General features: G+C 40.6%; 1 protein-coding gene across 1 annotated transcript in view; it reads left to right on the top strand.

Moving 5' to 3' along the window:
* gstcd (glutathione S-transferase, C-terminal domain containing) overlaps window positions 1-14,134 on the top strand; it is a 152,369-nt gene extending 138,235 nt beyond the window's left edge. The window contains exons 9-12 of the mRNA XM_067994442.1: window positions 557-690; window positions 3,140-3,170; window positions 5,423-5,492; window positions 11,401-14,134. Of these exons, the coding sequence (XP_067850543.1) occupies window positions 557-690; window positions 3,140-3,170; window positions 5,423-5,492; window positions 11,401-11,561 (396 nt within the window). The 3' untranslated portion in view covers window positions 11,562-14,134. The remainder of the gene's footprint in view (window positions 1-556; window positions 691-3,139; window positions 3,171-5,422; window positions 5,493-11,400) is intronic.
* Window positions 14,135-23,658: the final 9,524 nt, after the last annotated feature.

Genomic DNA, 23,658 nt, shown 5'->3' with positions numbered 1-23,658 from the left:
TTGGTGGTACAGTTGGCCTCAGTTTCCCCAGAATGGAGAAGAGAAAATCAACCAGGGTTTCTGCTGCCAATCACTGCTCAGTGACTGGAAAATGCGTGTATGGGCATTATGCTTGGCTGTGATGCCCTCTGTGATTGACACTCCCGACGCTCAGTGTGGCTTACGCATAATGACGAATGGTTATTGAGACCAGCTACTGGAGAGCTGCCATCACACGTAGACCTGGACTCCAGCATCCCGAAAAGAGGAGTGGAGAAAACAACGAAAAATAAAACTACCTAGGCTTCATAGAGTTTGAAGATCAGAGGGTAAATTTTCATCTTCAGCTCTTCCAGCCCAGAGCTTCATGTGCCAGGGGCCCTAAAGGTGGAAATATTTATCCTCTTGATCTTTCTATTTGAATGTTTTTTTTGTACCAATTCACGGAAAGCAAGTTAAGGACTGTTAAATTTTCAAGACAGGTCCTTTTTAATGTTATGGAACAATGATGTTCGGCCAGATCTTGTCCACACCGATTGTGTGAGCGTTCCTCTTGACTCCCACTTTTCCTTTTCAGGTAGCACTTCATGCATGTGGGGTGGCGACGGATATGGTGATTGATTACTGTATCAAGGCACTGGCAGCTTTCGTTATCTGCCCATGCTGTTACGGCTTCATACAGAACACGGTCAAGTTCACTTTCCCAAGAAGGTAGGGCCTGACCCATGACTGGGCATGTAGTACAGCCTCCTGATTTTCATTTTCATGCTTTGGGCTGCACTTCCCCACTGGGACTTGTATCTGAGAATGTGTAAATCGTTTGGGCAGCTTCGTTCAATAACCAGTCATTCATGTTGTTGCTTAACTGTACGTTGTTAATTTAAAAGCTTCCTCTGTACACAGATGCCTGCATGTTCTGCCTAGTTGGCTATTATAATTTGCTATTGAGTCCCCTTCTAAACCTTACCCAGCCACTTGCTGGTTTAAACACGGACAACACATGGAGTCATCATAAAATGAAATGTAGATGATATGAAAGTAATATATTCTATTTTATCACATGAAACCACAGACTAATATATTTTCTAGTTTCCCTGTGTTCATTCACGTGCACACTTTGGCTGCCGGTCCAGACCCGAGCCCATTACTTCTATCTCCCTTTTTCTTTCTCTTCTCTTTACCCCGCGGGCCTTTCTATTCTGTCTCCTCCCCTTTCTGTTATCCAGTCATGCCTCCTTAGATTTCTCTCCTCTCAGCTACTTTGCCCCTCAAATCCCTACCACGACCATTCATTATTCCTCGATCTTCCTACACTCCTGAAACCTCCTCCAGCACTACAAGTCTATGAGAGCTCTGCCTTTCTCCAACCCTAGCCTCTTGTGTATCCCTCACTTCCTTCGCCCCACCACTGGCGGCCGTGCCTTCAGCTGCCTAGGCCCTAAGATCTGGAATTCTCTCCTTCAATCTCTATGCCTCTCCACCTCTCTCTCCTTTAAGATGCTCTTTAAAACCTACCTCTGACCAAGCTTTTGGTCACCTGTCCTCATATCTCCTTTGGCTCGTTGTCAATTTTTGTCTAATTACGCTCCTGTGAAGCGCCTTGGGACATTTTACTATGTTAAAGACGCTATACAAATGCAAGTTGTTGTTGTTCTCCTTTGGTAACCTTAATGTGGTAAATGACTTTGTGTGAAGAGTTTCTTCTTTAGACCATTCTATTCTCTATGCATAGCATGAGCCTAGCAGATCTCTCACACAGGATGAGTCAAGAGGGGGCACCTTCAGCCTGGAGGTAACGCACAATTCTAAGGACATTTCCAATGAACTGTCAAACGCAGATTCAACATTGGTTTTCAGATCAATTCAAACTTATTGTAGAGATCTGAACTTTTGGTTTTATGAGGAACGCGTTGAGGGTTTGAAATATTTTTCGGCCAGCCTTGGAATCCAACCTTCGATACTCCTGAGAGTTGCTGTCGAGAGGGCAGCTGACAGCCAATTGAGCATTGTCTTCTAACAATGTAAAAATAGTGCTTATGAGCGTTAAGGAGTGCCGCCATGATTTATAAACACATTCAAAACCTCAACCCCCTCCCCCCACCCCCCCCCACCAACTTTTTAGTGGAATGACTGGAAGATCAAAATTTGGCTTCTATTTAAGGTGGTGAATGCTTGCACTTACAAAAGCCACGTTACATTCCGAGCCGTTTATAGTTATAGCTCTATTTCCCACAAATCAAAACACTTATGAAACAGTGAAAGAAATTGCAATTCACAATCAAATACAAAATTCTAAAGGGTTCAGCTTCATCACATTTACATTTTACATTTCAAAGATTCTGGTTTCTGTTTGTGTCACACAGTTTATAATATATGTTTGCAAATACAGTGGATGTTGTGCTACATGTGTGTGAAAAGGGCTTCAGTCTCCAACTTAACTGAATGTTGGTGCTAACTGGAAAATCACTGTGCAGAAAATGCTTTGCAGCCAGTTGAGCATTGTCTTCACCAGTGTCAGCGTGAGTGTATCACCATGGGCGCACTAAGTGATGGATATAGACTGCAGGTTGTGTGAACAGGCATTGAGCAAAGGCTCGATCCCATTTTGGTCCAATTACGCCTCCGCAAAGCACCCTGGGACGTTTTTCTACGTTAAAGGCACTAAATAAATGCAAGTTGTTGTTGTCGGTCCCCATTCGCAAGGGGAGGGGAGGGGAAAGCTGTCCCCAAGCTATTGGTGTAATGGGGCTGATTCAGAATAGGTGGAGAGAAGTCGGGAGGAAGTTGGCCATCCGCCAGCTGGCCGCTTGACATGATTGGCTCAGTTTTAGAACTTGTATGCATTCAGAAAGTTGTTAAAAGTAATTTTGTCACACTTTATTTTAGAACTTTGATGAAAGTCTGATTGCAGTATAGGTTTTTTTTTGCACATGCATATGCATACCTGAAGTACTTAAAAATATTGCACATTCACATGCAATGTAGATGTGCATGCACACACACTAACACACATGTATAGATACATACACATAGGTACATACATGACTGGCCACGTGCTGCCAGAGGATGCACAAGAAACAGTGAAGTGAGTGCCACTGTTTGTGTTAAATGTTTGTAACAGATGTAAGAACTAATTACTATTGTAATTTTTTTTTTTTAGCCAAAAGTTCAAGAGCGTTTTGTCATATAAGGTACGTATTGTTTACCCAGGGGTTTGCACATTATTAGTGAGGAATATCATGCTTGCAGAAACCATTGAGGCAGCCAATCTTGTGGTGAATAGATCACCAACAAACCACATGATACAACTGTGCAGTTGTTAAACGGGGTTCTCCAGACTGTCTGCTACATAATCCATTCAGTAATATGTGAGTTGTGAGGTAGTCAGGTGGTTTAGATGTCATTGTAAACTGTCAGAGTGTTACTTAAACTACTAACATCATCCTTTGACATCAAAGATTAGTGTAACTTCCTTGCATTGATTTAGAATATTGCAGCATCTATCATTTTATACAATATACAGTGGATTCATTCATTCGTTTCCTACATTACATCAGTGATTACACTTCAAAAGTACTTAATTGGCTGTAAAGCTCTTTGGGACATCCTGAGGTTGTGAAAGGCGCTATATAAATGCAAGTTCTTTCTTTTTCTTTTTTTTTATTGATGAACTGAGGTGAAAGGGCCCATTGAGCAGGACACCATCAAGGTTGAAAAGAGGAGAGAAAGTAAATTAAATCAACAAGCTGTGGTTAGAGCCATCAGCATTGGACTTTAAAAGTTTATAAATTATAGGAACAAGGGAATACAAAGGAAGATTTGAGATCCTGAGAATGAAAGTATATTAAATATCACATCAAGTTATCTTTGCTGTCACTTTTTCTAATATTCTGAAGATTGAAATCATTTTTACTCTGATACGGTCAGTTTCTGTTGTCACATTCTGGCTATCAAGTTTTTTTTATTCATTAATTTTTCATCCACATTCATTATTTATCATTTTCATACAATCCTTTGTAAAAAAAAAAAAAATTCTGAAGAAATATAATATTTCTATTTTTGGTTGACAAAATCCATGTTGCTCATGTAATGAATTCAATAGTGAGTTCAATCACTTATGGAATCTTAGTGTATTGAATCGTCTTCGTCTATTGAAAGAAAGAAAAGAAAGAACTTGCATTTATTGGGATGTTAACAGTGAGCCTTCAATCCAGTCATTCACCAGATAAGGCAAGAACTGTTGAACAAAAGTTCTTTAAGACAGAATCTTGTGGAATCAGTGGGAAGTTGCTACAATGGATTAAGAATTGGCTGCATTCCTGTAGGCAGAAAGTTGTTATTAACGGCTGTGGATCTGCTTGAAGACCAGTTACCAGTGATGTCCTAGAGGGATCAGTGTTAGGGCCATTGCTTTTTACTATCTTCATAAATGGTATTGGGGGATATGGTTCGCAAGTTTGTGGATTATACGAGAATTTGTGCAAGTGATAGGACTATGCAAACATATTAAGATGCACTGGGAGAATGGGCCAAACTCTGGCAAATGGTATTTAACCTAGATAAGTGCAGTGTTATGCATTTGGGCAGGAGCAATACCAAGCAGACTTGCACGTAACATGGAACAGAACTGAAATCAGTTGAGAGAAAAAGGATCTTGCCGTTTAGTTCATAATGCTGTAAAGGTTTATGACTACTGCTGAGAAGCCATAGACAAAGCAAATAGGGTATTAGGTTGTATTAACAGGACTATTCGATACATGAAATATAAAACAAAAACAAACACTGCCTTTTAAGGTATTGATTCTTTTGAAGTTGAAATTTTCAGACAATTAACATTCAAACCTACAATTTAATAGTGCTGCATCTGATATATAAATAAAATAATTATTCATGTGTGAGGCTAAAGATGATTCACCCGAATTAACCAGCCAAAAAGATATAATTGTGTCTGTACCGTTTTATTTAATTTGGAAGTGTAGACAGGCAGATATAAAAGTAGCTTATTTAGATTGCAGCCATTAGTAATTGAAGTCAATGAACAATCTAGTTTAGGTTCAAGACCACTGTCTGCTTCTTTAATTAAAAATCAGACAGAGCAAAATTCATGACTATGTGCATGAATAGTTTAAAAAGTGTAACATTGATGCTGATTATGACTTTTAACCTCAAGGCATGTATCATCACAAGACAGATGTTGTTGTATTCTGATTTTCCTAGTTGGCAGTGTTTTACTGGTTTGTTGTCCCATTCAGAGTGAATCCTGTCTAATTCCCCACTGCTCTCTAGTCAGATGACGAATCATATTGTCTGCTTTCATTTCTAATTTAGTTTTGCAATTTTGTGTTTTCTTTGAATTCTCTAAGCAGCCGTTCATTGACAATTAAGCATGATTCACCTTTGTACGGTCTTATGAAATCTCTGTTGTTGCTCCTCTTTGTTCCAGGAACACATGGTTCTGTGCAGGTTTGCGGATCAGACAGCAGTTCAACTCCCTGCAGAGCGCAAGATAATAGGTATGAGGACAGACATACAGCTGGTTCGATCTTATGGCAATGTGGAAAGAAATGGATGAATGTGTTTCATATGGCTAGGACTGGTTGCTTCATCAATGAAAAAGCAATGTTCTGCATAGTAGAGGCTGGTAATCTCTACGTAGCAACAAATCATCCTGGTGAGGATACCAAGCTTAATTTTTAAATGTCATTCTTAGAATCATAGAATTTCACAGCACAGAAGGAGGCCATTCGGCCCATTGTGCCTGCACTGGCTCTTTAAAAGAGCTATACAATTAGTCCCATAGCCCTGCAATTTTTTCCTTTTCAAGTTTATATCCAATTCCCTTTTGAAAGTTACTATTGAATCTGCTTCCACCGCCCTTTTAGGCAGTGCATTCCAGATCATAACATTTAGCTGCATAAAAAAAATTCTCATCTCCCCCTGGTTCTTTTGCCAATTATCTTAAATTTGTGTCCTCTGGTTATCAACCTTCCTGCCAGTGGGAACAGTTTCTCCCTATCTACTCTATCAAAACCATAATTTTGAACATCTCTATTAAATCTCTCCTTAACCTTCTCTGCTCCAAGGGGAGATTTAATAGAGGTGTTCAAAATTATGAAGGGTTTTGATAGAGTAAATAGGGGGAAACTGTTTCTTAAGTTCTGATTTTTCAATTTAAACCTTATGAGATCATTGTTAATTGTATCCAGGTGGTTTATATTAATTAGTGTTAATTATATTCAGGTGGTGGGTATCAATTGGGGACTCTCTTGTATCCATTTATAGGAGGGAGCTTATCTAGGGGGTGCACGATTTGTACGGGTGATCTCTGTGAATAAAGGCTTGGAAGCAGCTGAAGACCAGGCTGTAGTAGTCTATCCTTCACCACCTGGCTATCCGACTTTTTACAATCACGGGTGCAAATTTCATCTCATTACCCCTCTGTTTGCGCTCAAAATCAGGGCGGCAGCAGCTCGAAATCAAAGCGGCCGCCCGCTTACCGCTGCTTTTATGAGCAGTCCGATTTTCGGGCGCGGAAGAATTCTGGCGATCAGAGATCCCGTCTGTAACAGGCGGGGCCCTCATGAATACATGCGAATAGGGGTCAAGTGATGTTATTTAGATCCCTACCCCATTTTCTGCCCTCACTACCACCAGTTCCTGCTCACCTCAGCCAACCGTGGGCTGTACAAGTCGGGAGGTGGCTGTTTTTAGCAATATTTAAAGGGATCCTCAGCTGCTCTCCGGTAAAGCTGTCTAGAGCTTTTGAAGACATTTTTCTTGCCGTAGATTGTGGGGTTTTTTGCCTTTAAGGATTTGAAAGTGCTTATAGTTGCTGCTGTAGATTCTACACTCATGTTGCCTGCTCCACAGTGTTGCTTCTCTCTCTGCCACACGAAAAATGCACCTCCCCTTTAAGCTGCTGCTGCAGGCCTTTGAGAAGCAGCAGCACTGCCCGATTCCCCACCCCCAAACGGGGAGTGTGTTTTGCACTGGCAGCTCGCTCACCGCGTGTTAATGAGGGGGTGACCTGGGAAATCTCACAGGTCCCCTGCTGACTCCTCCGGGTGATTGCTGCTCTTGTTCCGCCCACCCGTACACCACTTGGACATGAAAATTGCCTCCTATGTTTTTACATCTTGACCAGAATTTGTTTATTTGATGAAGATAACGAGCAAGACTATAGCCTTAACTTCTCTCAGTGCAGTGATGGAAATGGTGTTTGCATCTTTTGCAAGCGTCATATTAGAACTAAGTTCGAACTAACTTGGCTGGTCCCGGATGAAGCTCAATTGTGATGAGCTCAAACTTAAAGCTAATGAACTGCTGAAAACAGGGACTACTTTAGTGAGGCCACAAGTTTGTAATGATGAGATTATTGGGGCATGGAACACTTATCCACTTTAGCAATCAGTAGCAGCTAAGATCTAACATGAGTTTTAGGAGTAGGGGGCACAGTCTAAAAATTAGAGCCAGACCTTTCGGGAGCGAGATTAGAAAACATTTCTACACACAAAGGGTTGTAGAAGTTTGGAACTCTCTTCCGCAAACGGCAATTGATACTAGCTCAATTGCTAAATTTAAATCTGAGATAGATAGCTTTTTGGCAACCAAAGGTATTAAGGGATATGGGCCAAAGGCAGGTATATGGAGTTAGATCACAGATCAGCCATGATCTTATCAAATGGCGGAGCAGGCACGAGGGGCTGAATGGCCTACTCCTGTTCCTATGTTCCTATGAGTTAGGTGCAGAGTAAAGTTCCCTCATCTCTGCCCTAGCAATGTGTCGGTATCAATCTCCCTCGACTCCACCCTAGCACTGTCCTTTAAACCCAATCACAGATGAGCACCCTGATTTGCATCAATGGTCCCTAAAGCCTTTTTGAATCAAGTTGTGATGTGGACCCACACTCATTTGGAAGTGGGTTGAAACTACCCAGACCCATTTTACCTAGGATCCTCACTGAGAGAAGACTTTCATCTCATCATTCAGAGCTCAATTGAAACCCAGATACCAGAGGGGGAAAAGTCTTTATGACTCACTTTGCCAAGCAGTCTCTTAACAGATTCTTATTCTAGTATTTACATCTGATGGGCAGCACGATCCCGGGTCCTAAGCCGAGAATAGTAAGATGCAGATTCATGCCTGTGATTCCCTGCATGACAAATAACTAATCTCAGCAGTACCAGCATGGGGGTGCAAGTAGGCACCAACACTTGAGGGACGGTAGAAGGTTGAGGTCACCACAAGCTGCTTAGCAACCAGCTCAAGACCATGGTCAGAGGCCTGAGAGCAGATTGCTTGGCTGCTGTCTGAGTTGTAAAAAGGTCCATGATCTAGGGCGGCCTGGGGAGGATACTGAGCAGAATGACTTGACAAAAAAATAATAATAATAAAGTGAAGCTTTAAGACAGTAATTCCATTTTATGTGGTGAACTCATGGTGACTGAAATGTGTAATTTCCGATGCATGCTTAGTTCATACTGGGGTCACAGTGAATATTAAAGTGTAGTGAAAGCATGAAGATATTAGCTAGAGTGATTTTCAAGCCACATGGGAAAGCTGCTTCAATAAACATAATAAGTGGTTGTCTATTTCAGGAACACTTAGTAAATTACCACCAGGGATTGGTGCTTACATTGTCAAGTAATAAATAGCAGTGTCTGTTTACTGACTTAGATAATTAGATATACTCTAGACTACAGTGAGATTAATATTACCAGTATTTAAGCCATGTAGTCTATACTTGCCATCTTGTGCCATGTGTGTGTTTGCAATAGCCTCACACGTGTATTTAATTTGAAGTGTGGTTAGTAATACATTTTAAATCATTTAAATGGCGTAATGCCCTGAGTGAAATTTCAACACATGGTGATTAAATTATATTAATTACCCACTGTATACAAAGGGGATTTGATAGGCAATTAGCTTTCTTTTATATGGAACAGAATCCTCATTATAACTATCTGAAAAATGTTTCAAAAAATGGCAGTCCCAAAGACCAGTGTTTCATGTTGCCTATTGAGAGGTTGATCTTAACTGGCTGTTCTTCAGTGCTATTTGCACAGCATTTTTAAAACGTTCTTTGCTTTATAATCAATGTATGTGTAGATTGAAACAATGCTAACCATGTTTTCTACAAAACGCTAAGCATTACATAAGACAGACTTTAAGGATTTATTTACAGACATAGGTTGGACTCCTGGACTAATATCTACTACATAGTAGTGGGAATTGCCATCACTCTATGCATAAAGAGAACATTTTCCTCCTCAATACTGATTCTAAGTGCACTCAAATTCCTCCATATCAGGTGCCAGAAGTTCCCTTAATCTCTGACTCTTCAAAAACTCTCCATAAACCTTCTTTTTAAAGACCTGACCCTCAACTTCTCACCTGACCAAAACCCTATAACGAAGGGTCCTCCAGTGGCATAGAATAACCTTTGTGCCATAACCTTGAGGAAGGAAGTTTCTCTACCTAGGTCCCACATTTGATAGACCACTTGATAGAAATGAATGATTGACAGGTGGCCTTTCAAACCCATTGCAGGTGTTAGCATTTTTTGTGTACAAGCATTAAGGCATTACAGTTGTATACCTATTATTTTTAATTCATGGGTAAAAATTAAAGGATGTTTGTTTTATAAAAGTATCAGCTTGGTTCAGTGATAGCACTCTCACCGCTGAGCCAGAAGGTCAGTGGGTTCAAGGCCCACTCCAAGACTTTAGCACATAATCTAGGCTGACAATTCAGTGCAGTACTGAGGGAGTGATGCATTGTCAGAGGTGCCATGTTTTGGATGAGATGTTAAACCGAGGTGCCATCCCTCTGCTCAGGTGGACATAAAAGATCCCATGGCATAATTCAAAGAAAAGTAGGGTGGTGGTGGGGGTCCCTAGTGCCCTGGATAGCATTTATCCATCAGCCAACATTACCAAAAACAGATTAACTGGTCATTTACCTCATTGCTGTTTGTGGGACCTTTCTATGTGAAAACTGGCTGCTGTGTTTGCCTTCTAACAGTAGTGACCATACTTAAAAAATAATTAATTGACGGTTAAGCTTTGGGACGTCCTGAGGATGTGAAATGCGCTATGTAAACGCAAGTTCGTTCTTTTAAAATATCTAATGTTTGAAACATTGACGTTAATGTCAATGGACTGGGTGATGCTGTTCTTTATACATTTTAAGATATCCCAATGTTTTCCTATGTCAATTTATCGAATTTGTAAGTGTGTTGTTTGAAACTAATGCACAGAGGAAAATATAAGGATGGGTTTGAACCCAGTTCAGACCTAAGGGAGGGAAAAGTTTATTTTCTTTATTAGGCTTTAAATGAAATTAATTTGGGCAGATCTCAATTAGGTTTGCGGATCATAACTGCCCATAGTTTGACACTAATTGGTAGTATTACCTAGAGAGGTAACAAGAATGTGGGTGTTCTTTGAGGTGAGGTTCGGGGTATGTTACAGGGGAAGAGTAGAAGAAACTTTATCCTGTTTCTGAACTATGCCACACCTGATCCGAGAGTCCTTGATGCTGGACAAGAGCTGTAAAAAAAGACATACAAAGTGGTCATTGGCTGTGACAGGTCTAACAAGGCACAGTGTGGCTGAATGCGGTGTTGGGAAAACTCCAAACAGCAAAAATTCTGGTTAGCGGACAAAAGTTTCACACAATTTTCTACCATTGGTGAACAATAGTAATAACACTCATCTGAAGCAGTTTGATGTCAGCCTTGAACCCATGTAGGACAAAGATAGTGCATATGTAGCTTGTTTCCTTGTATAACCTGCACGGGCACAGAGTGGGAAAGCTTTTCCCATGTTCCACATTACAGTCAATGCATTTGTGCTTTCCAGCATTTTAAAATCCACTTTTATTCACTGTGATATATGGCTCAAAGTTTCAGTTTAAATTTTAATGTAAACTTAATAATACTCCTTCCCATCGTTACCTAGATTCAGTATACAGATACAGAATAATAAACTCTTAGTTCCTGGCTGAAACTCAATTTTTAAAATTCATTCTCAGGATGTAGTCATCACTAGCAACGCTGGCATTTATTGCCCATGCCTTGTTGCTCTGATTTGATACAACTGAGTGGCTTGCTAAATCAGTTCAGAGGTCAATTAAGAGTCAACCACAAAGTTGTGGGACCGGAGTCACATATAGGCCCAGACCGGGTAAGGATGGCAGGTTTGCTTCCCTAAAGGATATTAGCAAACCAGTTGGGTTTTTACGACAATCCGACAGCTTCATGGTCACTTCTTGGTAAGTGGAAGAGTCTCAGGTTCGGTAATAAGGAAACACTTCATCCCATAAAGTTACAACAATAAAGTTTGAGGTTTGTGTCATCCTTTTTGTGGCTTGCTGATATGTAGTTGCTAACAAGACTACAAATGGGATTTTTTTTTCAGGGAAGAAGTGCATGGGACTGGTAGACCTGGATCGAGCCTGGTCTGCAGAGGAGCATGGGTACACGGTCTATGTATCGTCCATGGAGCCAGACAGTTGTTCACCGAAAAACAACTTGATAGTTGGGAGTTCCGCAGACTGTTGCCTCAGTTTAACCGCATAATGTCCCAAGCCCCGTGATCAAAGCACTAGGACAACAAGAGAACCAAGCTGTTTCACTGTGTCCTGCTTACCATCAGACAGCTTCTTTCAATTGTCTTGTTCAGCAGCAGCAGCGTGCCGAGGCTTTGTGTCGTTGATATCCCACAGAGCATCCCTAATTCAATGCCTTCTTATGCCCAATGACTTTTGCTTACTTTGGTGTGAGAATGGAATGCAGTCCTCACACTGATCTTGAACGACATGAGAGAAAAGTTCAGTTCTCTGTAAATAGAGAGAGAGAGCAAACCTCCCACAGCTCCACTGTTTGATCTATTTTAGCAAATGGCAGTTATCCGTGTGCTTCATACACTTGGAAATCCTATTTTTCTGTTGAATTATGCTCTACTAAAGATGAAAGTGACTAAATTATCATGTGTCATGGGGCTATAATAAGAAAGGAATTTTTAGATACTTTTCCCAGTTTATTTCATGTTGCAAAGCGAATCCATTCGGATCATAAAATTCACTCTGTTTGGACCAACGTTTTGATGGAACCACAAAGTATGACCTGCAGCAACATGAAAAACTGACATTGTACTTTACAAAAATAGTGCTGATGGATTATCGTGGGCAAGTTTCTCTTTTTTCAATAAACTGCATCCTAGATGCCTGCAGATAATTCAGCAAAACTTTTACCCATCTCGGTATTTCATCTTATGCAGAGATCGCAATGTGTGGCAAAAGCAGAATTGTCCAAATTGCTAAAAAGGTCACAGGTCTTGCTATCGGAGATGAAGTGATGAATTTACTTATTTAAGAAACAAACTAAAATCTAAAATCCCTCCCCTCCTTATCTTTCTCGACCATTCATTGTCTTATATCATTCTCCCTCTAACATCTGTAAAACCATAATTCATGTTGCTCCTTCTTCAGTCAGCAGGAGGCACCGGTAAGGTATTCAAGACATATCCTTCAGGGAGCAACACCTACCTGGGGCAGGTGGCTTTGAATGACAGGCTGGACTGTGGCTTAAAGGCACGGGTTAACGGTTAATCTTTTACATGTATTCCTAGGAGTTGTCTGGTTTATTTTAAATTTCCAGCATTCTGAGATATCTTTTTACCCCCTCTTTTGTATAATTATTTTCTTACAAGAGTTTTAAATTGTTTTCTGAACGCATCTATTGTTTTTTTAATTGATGTTTTTTCAGAACAAGCAAGTAGACGTAACAGCATGAACAGAAGAAACCAATTTCTCCATAAGATTCAGTACCCAATAAGTCAGTGATATTCTTGTAGTCGGATGTTTGCAGTAATATTCTGACATTGTGGTAATAATAGGAATTTTGTTAAAAGCCAACTGCTTAAGTGTGGTTGATATGTTTCAGATGATTATATAATTTCTTTTTAATAATGCCAATTAAGGAAAAACACATAGAATGTCAAACATCAACGTTAATTGTTGTGCCTGGGGTGAATGAATTCCACCTAGAAGATTTTAATAGCCAGGTTAAACATTTTGATTCAAGTAATTTGGAAAGAGACAGGTAAACAAAGGAGGCAGCGTGACTAAATGCAATTTTTAAAAATACCCAACTCAAGAGTATAGGTGCATTGGCAACCTTGATGGTAGTAAAATCAAGATTTAATATTGAGCTTTAAAATGAGAAATTCGCTTCATTCTGTAATACATTGCAGATAAGAAAAATCAGATTGATGTGTTTCATATCAACAGCACAGTTATATTTCACACTCTTGTGTGTAATTATCACGTCTGGAAATGTGCAGCCAAAATTTAGTTTCTGACATTGCTCAAAATAGGTTTTCCTGATTGAGGAAATATTAAACATCCCAGACACTGACCACTCTCTCTGTATCTCATATTTATAAAGTCGAACTGTTCAAAAAGTGATACTTTGCCCATCTTCCAATGCTGTTGCCACCTCAAACAAGTAACAAATCCTGTCTTTATCTTCATTAGTTTTATAAAACCAATAACTTGCGCTGAAAGAATTGAGATTTAGTCAGGTTGCTACAGAAACAAAGATTGTGGAGTTGCCAAACCAACTTATAGCCGCTTCTTTTGCCTTTTCAATGTTGATCTCCTTATTGAGAAACTTTCCCTCTTAGAGATGACGCACGTTCTACGTGAAACCTGAAAAAAGATAACAACACAATAGAAATAAGGCTACCGACTGATGGTGGTAATGACAAATCATATAGTTCGGATGGCGAAGTACTCATTTGTTGTGAATGAAAGATGCCATATATTTTGCATGGTATTGCAGTCAAACCCTCTGAGTTGAAAACAATTTGTTTTAACCAGAAAGTAAAAGGAAAAGACCAATGCAGGAGTTTGCTGTGTGGGCAAAGATATTCCATGCAATTTAAATAGTTCATCTAAATTTGTTGCCTTTTTTTCCCTAAAGTGAAGTTCTCTATAATTTCACTGCAGATATTCCATAGGACAGAAATAATGGAAGACTTGTTAGTGTATATAACCGCAAACCTCGAACCATGATCAGAAATGAGTATTCCTAAGAGCAGAGCAGAGAAGGTTAAGGGGAGATTTAATAGAGGTGTTCAAAATTATGGGGTTTTGATAGTAAGGAGAAACTGTTTCCACTAGCAGAAGGGTTGGTAACCAGAGGGCACAAATTTAAGATGATTGGCAAAAGAACCTGAGGAGATGAGAACATATTTTATGCAGCGAGTTGTTATGATCTGGAATGCACTACCTGAAAGGGTGGTGGAAGCAGATTCAATAGTAACTTTTAAAAGGGAATTGGATATATACTTAGAATCATAGAATGGTTACAGCACAGAAGGAGTCCATTCGGCTGGTTGAGCCCGTGCCAGCTCTCTGCAAGAGCAATCCAGCTAGTCCCACTCCCCCGCTCTTTCCCCGTAGCCCTGCAAATTTTTTCCTTTCAAGTACTTATCCAATTCCCTTCTGAAAGCCACAATTCAATCTGCATCCACCAGCCTTTCAGGCAGCGCATTCCAGATCATAACCACTCGCTGCATAAAAAAGGTTTTCCTCATGTCGCCTTTGGTTCTTTTGCCAATCACCTTAAATCTGTGTCCTCTGGTTCTCGACTCTTTCGCCAATGGGAACAATTTCTCTCTATCTACCCTGTCTTGACCCCTCTTGATTTTGAACACCTCTGTCAAATCTCCTCTCAACCTTCTGTGCTCTAAGGAGAACAACCCCAGCTTCTCCAGTCTATCCACGTAACTGAAGTCCCTCATCCCTGGAACTTGAAAATTAAAATTTGCAGGACTGTGGGGAAAGAGCGGGGAGTGGGACTAATAGGATAGCTCTTTCAAAGAGCTGGCACATGCACAATGGACCGAATGGCCTTTTGTGCTGAAGGAACATAGAACAGGAGTAGGCCATTTAGCCCCTCGAGCCTGTTCCACCATTCAATGAGATCATGGCTGATCTGTGACCTAACTCCATATACCCGCCTTAACCAAAGGTATTAAGAGTTATGGGGCTAACAAAAATCTATCGACCTCAGATTTAAAACTAACAATTGAGCTAGTATCAACTGCCGTTTGCAGAAGAGAGTTCCAACTTCTATCACTCTTTGCCTGTAGAAGTGTTTCCAACTTCACTCCTGGTTCTAAATTTTAGGCAATGTCTCCTAGTCCTAGATTCCTCAACCAGCGGAAATAGTTTCTCTTTATCTACCCTATCAATTCCCCTTAATATCTTGAAAACTTCAATCAAATCACCCCTTAATCTTCTAAATTCCAGGGAATATAACCCTAGTTTGTGTAATCTCTCCTCGTAATTTAACCCTTGGAGTTCGGGTATCATTCTAATAAATCTACACTGCACTCCCTCCAAGGCCAATATATCCTTCCTAAGGTGCGGCGCCCAGAACTGAACACAGTACTCCAGGTGTAGTCTAACCAAGGCTTTGTATAGCTGTAGCATAACTTCTACCCCTTTTTTGTATTCTAGTCCTCTAGATATAAAGGCCAGCATTCCATTAGCCTTTTTGATTATTTTCTGTACCTGTTCATGACATTTTACTGATCTATGTGCATGGACCCATAAATATTTTTGGACCTCCACTGTTTCGAGCTTTTCACCATTTAGAAAGTACTCTGATCTATCCTTTTTAGGTCCAAAGTGGATGACCTCACACTTACCTAGATTGAAATCCATTTGCCACAGTTTTGACCATTCACTTAATCTATTAATATCTCTCAGTAATTTTATGTTTCCACTTACACTGGTTACAATGCTGCCTATCATTGTGTCATTGAAAAATTTTGATATGTGGCTCTCTATCCCATCATCTAAGTCGTTAATAAATACTGTGACTAGTTGAGGCCTCAAATCAGATCCCAGTGGGACACCACTAGTCACACCTTGCCAATTTGAGTACCTGCCCATTATCTCTGCTCTATGTCTCCTGCCGCTCAGCCAATTTCCTAACCAGGTCAATAATTTGCCCTCAATTCAATGAGCTTCAACTTTAGCTAACTTATGAGGGACTTTATTGAATGTCTTCTGGAAGTCTATATCAACAACATCTATAGATATTCCCCTGTGCACCTCTTCAAAAAATTTAATCAGGTTCATTGGCATGACCTACCCTTTACAAATTCATGCTGGCTCTTTCTGATCAGCTGATAATTTTCAAGGTGTTCAATCACTCTATCCTTAATTATAGACTCTAGTAATTTCCTGACAACAGATGTTAGGCAATGAGACCTAATGAGTGCAGAGTGACGTGGATTACAAAGTCACTTCCATCTGTAAAGTTACATTTATTTTCAAAGACAGGGACACAAAGAAACTGGTTAATTTTTTTAACCCAGTTTTTTTAAGTCACGTTCTGCTTGGCAGGTATAATGAATCCTGGTGTTAAACCAGGCGTTAAATCTACAAATAAAACCACTTACCTCCTCTCCAGTTGGACACGCCCTGTACAGAATATCGTGGAGCAGCGTTAGCTGAGACTAACGTAACTCACCCAAAGCTTAATTGTTCATGCATTATTACTTCTTCATTCTCCCTAAGCAATGCTTGTAGTCAGTCAGTATCCATATAACATTGTGGACTTGTGACTGCAACTACACTCATAATGAGCAAAGAATAGCACAAGCCAAGCTACTTAATAAAAGGTCAGTACATTCCCAAGGTTTCCTCTTTTTCAATTTTGTTGATAGCAAAGATGTCTGTGTCCAGTATCTCTGAGAAGCCACTTGATAATAATATCAGTCTAGACTCGAGGGATGTGATCACATCTCATTGAAACAGCAGAAAATTGCCCCATGGGTCAATTTTAAAAGGCTTCCTTCTCTTAAACTGCAAGATATGTATGTATCAAAATCTTCCAAGTTAATCAGCCATCTGTAGCTAATCTGGTTGGCTTTCTTTGCCAATTATTGATTTTATTTTTTGGTAAGAGATCTGACCAGGTTTTTCTGTTTTCAATTCAATTATCAAGACTTGCACTACTCATAGTGCCAGATTTCAGCTTGTGCTAGCCATCTGGGAGCGCTTGATTAAAAGGAGAGATTTAGTTCAGATCACTCACTAAATATTTACTGATTCAACTTAACTATATTTGTGCTTTGGCGCCATTTAGTATTTCAATGTTTTGATTAGTGATTGCTACTGAGACTCTGGCAAACCTTCTCACTAATATATGAGTGCAGTGCACTGAAAGACCTATATACAGCTCAGCCTTAATATAGGTAAGTGAAAGCCTTCGTGCACTGCTTTAACAACCCAATGATTCTCACATCTCAGAGCTCTTAGCAGACAGAATGACTCTGCTTTATGTGGCGGCACAGATTTATAGGCTACCATGCATAACTGCGTACGTTCTCGCCATGTGATCAGTATATGACCTGATAGCGATTAAGAATAGCTAGGGTGATGTAGCTTGTGGAGTGTCACAAGGCAACAACATATCGAGGGGTTCAGATGATGTCAGAAACTGCTAGATCGTCATCTCAACTTCTTTGCAATGCAGTGCTATTATAACGATAAATTAAAAATGCTTACATGATGCTGGCGTTCATGGATAACAGCAAGGCAGATTCTTGAGTGTAGCAGAGGACTCAGTGTTCAGATGCTATGTGGCTCAAGTTGCAGCTCTGGAAACTTTAGTTTGACTGATACAGGAAAGCAACATGCTTTGTATGTCTCAGTATTAGTAGTTGATCTCCCATTGTATTTCAGAAGGAGCGTCAAGGCCTAGTGCGGTCTTCAGTTGAAGTGGTGTTAAAGGGAGGGGATAACTGGATCAGGACATACAAACGTAATTCAGTCCCCATTTTAAAGTTGTACATTCTGTCTTTATTTTTATATTTCCCATTATAAATTTCTATGTCCACATTTATAATGGAAACTGCCTGTGTAAACCAGTCACCCTGTAATTGCACCATCCTGCCAGTAGTGGCACTGCAGCACCTCCACTAGAGGGAGAATGTAATTACAGTGTGACAAGTTTACATAAGAAGCTTCCATTGTGGACATAAGAATTTATAATGGAAAAGTTGATAGGAAGTGGGTGCAAATGTAAGATTTGTATAAGGCTTCATCGCATTTCTCAATACTTCAGATACAGCAATTTATTTTGAAATGCTGTAACTATAGTAGCCATTTTGCACACAGCAAGATCCCATAAACAACAGTGATCAATTAATCTGTTGATCGTGATTGAGGGAGGAACATTGGCCAAACAAAAGGGAACTCTCTGCAATTCTTCAAACGATGCCACAGGATCTTTAATGTCTTTCTGAACCACCCGACCAATCCGTCAGAACCCTGGTTTAACGCCTCAACTGAAGGCCAGCACCAACGATAATGCAGCACTCCCTCAGTACCAAACTGGAGTGTCACCCGCCTTCTGACTCAGAGGCTCGAGTGCTACCAACAGCCAAGCTGACACTCGGGCTCACCAAAGACTGGGCATAAACTCTGAGATACGTTATGATACTTGGAATACACATCAGTATGCATCATTCTTTATAATATTGTACATAGAGCTTTAGCATTACTAACCTTTGATTATGTTTATTATTTGACATTTCATTATTTGGATGGTGTCAAGACCAATAGTCAGATCAAATAACAAAACAAATAGAACTGGTATTGCTCATGTCATTTAAACAACAATGATATTGGGATTTGTTTTGATATATATTATCGTTGAATATTGCCCCTATTTTAAGTCTATAATATGCATCACATGGTAATCAAATGGTAAATCTCACTTAAAGGAGGGCTTGTCATTTACTTCAAAGCCCTCTGTCACTATTAGGAGCAGCCTCGCACAACACCTCTCCCTTGTAACGAGCAACTTAGAGTACCTATTTAAAAAAAACAGCACTTTTTATAAAATACTAATCAATCTCTCTTGGCATTGCATGTAGGGAGGCAAGATCAATTGTAGTCTTTAGGTGAAGCAGGGTTATTGGATGTGGATAATTGGACTATGATGCACAGATGTAATTCAGTCCTATTTTACTTTCATATTTCCATTATAAATTCCTTTGTCCACATTTATAATGGAACTGTCTATGTAAACTTGTAATTACACCCTCCTGCCAGTGGTGGTGCTGCAGTGCCTCTACTGGCAGGAGGGTGTAATTACAGCGAGAGAAGTTTACTGAGCCAGTTTTCATTATAAATATGGATGTAGGAATTTATAGAATCTTACAGCACAGAAGGAGGCCATTCGGCCCATCATTGTGCTGCCTCTTTGAAAGAACTATCCAATTAGCCTCACTTCCATGCTCTTTCCCCTTAGGCCTACATATATAATAGAAAACATTGACAGCAGGTGCATCTAGATGTAATATTTTTAATATATTATAGATATATTGCGTACATTAGACCAGATAAATACCTGGCAATGAGGTAAAGCTTGTCATTCAATGCTGGGGATCAGATGACACTCATAAACTGTTCCTGCTTCGCCATCTGAAGCCGTTGATTGAGTTACAATCTTAACAACAGTCTCAAGTATCTATTATTCCATATATATATATATATATATCTCAGACATTTGGTATTTTGACAAAAATACCTGAGCAGAAACATTAGAACTAACATGAGGCCATTTAGAAACAGCACTTTAGTTGATGTGCCACTGTGTCAGCCACTGCAAAAAGCATGTGAACTCCACAAGTGGTTCATTTAAGGTTTGGGATTCTAGCACAACATGATCCCTGTGCATGGTTTACAATCTTACCAAGCTCAGAGAGTTTTTCAAAAACGTAGGTGTTGGCCTGAAGGTTGTGAGTTCAAGTCCCACCCCAGAGACTTGAGCACAAAATCTAGCTTGACACTTCAGTGCAGTGCTGAGGGACTGCTGCACTGTTCAAGGTGCCTTCTTTCAGATGAGCCGTTAAACCGAGGCCCCGTCTGCCCTCTGAGGTGGACGTAAAGGATCCCACGGCACTATTTCGAAGAAGACCCAGTGTCCTGGCTAATATTTATCCCTCAACCAACATCACTAATACAGATTATCTGGTCATTATCACATTGCTGTTTGTGGGAGCTTGCTGTGCGCAAATTTGCTGCCGCATTTCCCACATTACAACAGTAACTACACTTCAAGAAGTAATGAATTGGCTGTAAAGTACTTTGGGACGTCCTGAGGTTGTGAAAGGAGCCATATAAATGCAAGTCTTTTTTAACGTTCACTCAGGTTAAGTAAAAGGTCCAGGATTTACCATTTTTCTTCTGAATCCTGTAAAGGTTGTTCCAGAACATAATGAGAATCGTGTAGGGCAGGAGTGGTCAACCTTTAGGAACATAGGAATGTACAGGACTAGAAAAGAGCATTGCAATCCATCTGGCCAGTCCCAGTGTCTAGGAAATATCATATCCCACAGTACCTCTCCTATCCCTCTATCAGATTTTTTGCCAGGTACTTAACGAACTCTTGTCTTGAATCAACACAAGAACATCAAAGCTCAAGAGGTGGAAAAAGAAAATTGTATCTGTCAAATAGCCACTGATGTTTAGGCCCATTTACGGTACAGCTTGGATTGTGGAAGAGTGATGCAAAGGTGGGGTCTTCATTATGTTGACTCTACAAAGACCGGGACATTTATGTTTAGGGGTGCCGCAGTCATTGAGAACTATGCATCTACAGTCCGTGAAACATGTCTTAAATTTTAATATACTGCTGGGTATATAATACTATGGATATTTTCAGTGTAACCTATCGAGTAGAGTTGTGATTACAAAACGATTCCAGTCATTAATTTATTTTTAATTAAGTAGTGGATTGGCCACAGAAAGTCAAGCCAAATTGAATTTCCCTCAGGGTGCAATAGTGATGCTATGGGAGTAGGCGTAGCGGTGGGGAGCTGGAGCTAATGAGACTCCATCTAGTGGTAGAAGTGTGCTGCTGCAGGCGTGACCATATTGTCACAGAATGGTGATGCCCAAAAATGGAGTGTGCCACAGACAAAGAACTTAGATCTGATTAATTTTCCAGAAACTGCAGATATCCCAGCACGTAACAAGAATTAGCAATAAGAAACAAAATTCAATTATTTCTATCAATAAATGAAACACACTAAAAAAAAATCATAGCTCAGTGATATTCCAATTGTAACTACAATAAAAAATATACTTACATTGCGCAGTGCAATCAAGCACACGAGCAATTTGACTTAAAATACTGGCTAGATTTTATGTCCATTGACTAAGTGGACGGAATTCTAGTCAGACTTTATTTTTCACCGTTTCCTTGAAATCTGGAGGTAAATTGTTATCTTTAGTGTTCCCAGCACAGAGTTTCAGCCGCTGAGAGCACATAATCGGGACTTTGGGTCCACGATTTTCTATCCCTTCATTGTACATTGCAAAGACAAGAATTGACTCCCTGATTTCAACACAGAAATGTGAATGGCAATTTGAATGGATCTTCACTTTGGTTCTACACGTTGAAGGGTAGAAAAAAATTAGGTTCACACATGTAGATGGAATTGAAGATGGAAATCAGATGAAGGTGTTGCCCTTTGGAAAGTTCTTATGTGGCACGGTCGTCCAAAATTCAGTTCAGCACTAATATTTAAGAACATATAAAATAGGAGCAGGAGTACGCCATACGGCCCCTCGAGCCTGCTGATCTTTGGACTCAACTCCACTTTCCCGCCCGATCCCCATATGCCTCGAGTCCAAAGATCTATCGATCTCAGTCTTGAACATATTCAATGACTTAGCATCCACAGCCCTCTAGGGTAGAGAATTCCAAAGATTCACAACCCTCCGAGTGAAGGAATTCCTCCTCATCTCAGTCTTAAATGGCCGACCCCTTATCCTCTAGTTCTAGACTCAGGGGAAATAAATGTTTTAAATGTTCGGTGATGCGCTCTGGGATTCAGACTCTGTAAAGGAGAGGCCTTGGCTCAGCAACAGCAATTAAAACACATAGCACACCCAGTGTGATTTACCCTATCTGTCATCATCTTATCTCTGTTCCAAGAAGAACTAATTTTTTACATGATATTGGGTCCGGAGGATACTTTGAAAATTAGTTTTAATTAAATGAAATTTATTCTATAACAGGATGCGCTTCACTGTGCCACTTCACAAAGGTATCCAATTAAACTGTACTCACCATTGGCGGCCATGCCTTCAGCCGAGTAGGCCCTAAGCTCTGGAATTCCCTCACTAAATTCCTCCGCCTCTTTCTCCCCCTTTAAGACCTCCTTAAAACCTACTTCTTTGACCAAGCTTTTACTCATCACTCCTAATATCTCCTTTTTTGGCTCGGTGTCAATTTTTTTGTCTGATTATGCTTCTGTGAATGGCCTTGGGACGTTTTCCTACGTTAAAGGCGCTATATAAATATACATTGTACTCAACCTCTCAAAGTTTTATCATTTCAACATTAATAAGTCTCAACCCCTACAATCCATTGTCAGCAATAAGTGGTACTTTTGAAGCCTCGCCACCAGTACACTCTGTTTTACTCACCAGGTTGCCTGGTGCTGCCCGCACTGCAGATAATGCTGGTTCCACTTCCCAATAAACTCCCATCCCACTCCAGTCCTGCTGGTAAATGCTGGTCCCATTCCAGTCCTACTGGTAAACACCCAACCCACTCCAGAACTGCTGGTAAACACCAGTCCCACTCCAGTCCTACTGGTAAATGCTGGTCCCACTCTAGTCCTGCTGGTAAATGCCATTCCAGTCCTACTGGTAAACACCCAACCCACTCCAGAACTGCTGGTAAACACCAGTCCCATTCCAGTCCTACTGGTAAATGCTGGTCCCACTCTAGTCCTGCTGGTAAACGCCCAACCCACTCCAGTCCTGCTGGTAAATGCTAGCCCCACTCCAGTCCTGCTGATAAACACCAGTCCTACTAGTAAATGCTGATCCCATTCCAGTCCTACTGGTAAACATTGGTGCCACCCCCGTCCTGCTGGTAAACACCAGTCCTACTAGTAAATGCTGGTCCCACTCCAGTCCTACTGGTAAACATTGGTTTCACTCCCGTCCCACTGGTAAACACCTATCGCATTCCGGTCCTGCTGGTAAACACTGGTCCCACTCCAGTTCTGCTGGTAAAGGTTGGTCCCATTCCAGCCCTGGTGGTGTATGCTGGTCTCACTCCCTGTTAAGCACTGGTCATGCTCCCTTTAAAACAGCTCCCAAAGAAAATGGCCACTCCCACTCCCTGAAGGCAGTGCCTATGACTGCTGCAGCTGTCCAATCAGTAAGCTGCACTACCATTAATCAAGTGGAAAAGTCTAAGAGCAGCATGTTGGCCACTGCTGGGCAAATTCGAATGTCTTCCAGATGGTATTTTGATTTAGGTCGTTATATACATTTACTGGTCTGACAGTGTAAATACTAACCTCTCCCCACCCCCTTCTGATTTTCTCCCCATACACTTTTTCTGAAGATAGCAGCTCCTGCTGCAATGCAGTTGTACAGGTTCCAGCAGCCCTCCAGTACATTCCATTCTTCATGCATGGGCCTGAATGCCAGTGAACTATTTGACCATGGGCACCATCACAGCTGACCCCCAATCCTGTTGTCACCCAATGTGTCCACACACACACATTTTTCCGGCATGAGGCAGTGGATAGCATTCAGGCAAAGGACTACTCACTTCT

This window comes from Heptranchias perlo, chromosome 1, assembly GCF_035084215.1.
Source record: "Heptranchias perlo isolate sHepPer1 chromosome 1, sHepPer1.hap1, whole genome shotgun sequence".
Classification (NCBI taxonomy): Eukaryota; Metazoa; Chordata; class Chondrichthyes; order Hexanchiformes; family Hexanchidae; genus Heptranchias; species Heptranchias perlo.
The sequence above is the reverse complement of the archived record's forward strand: the minus strand, read 5'-3'. Positions and strand labels throughout refer to the sequence as shown.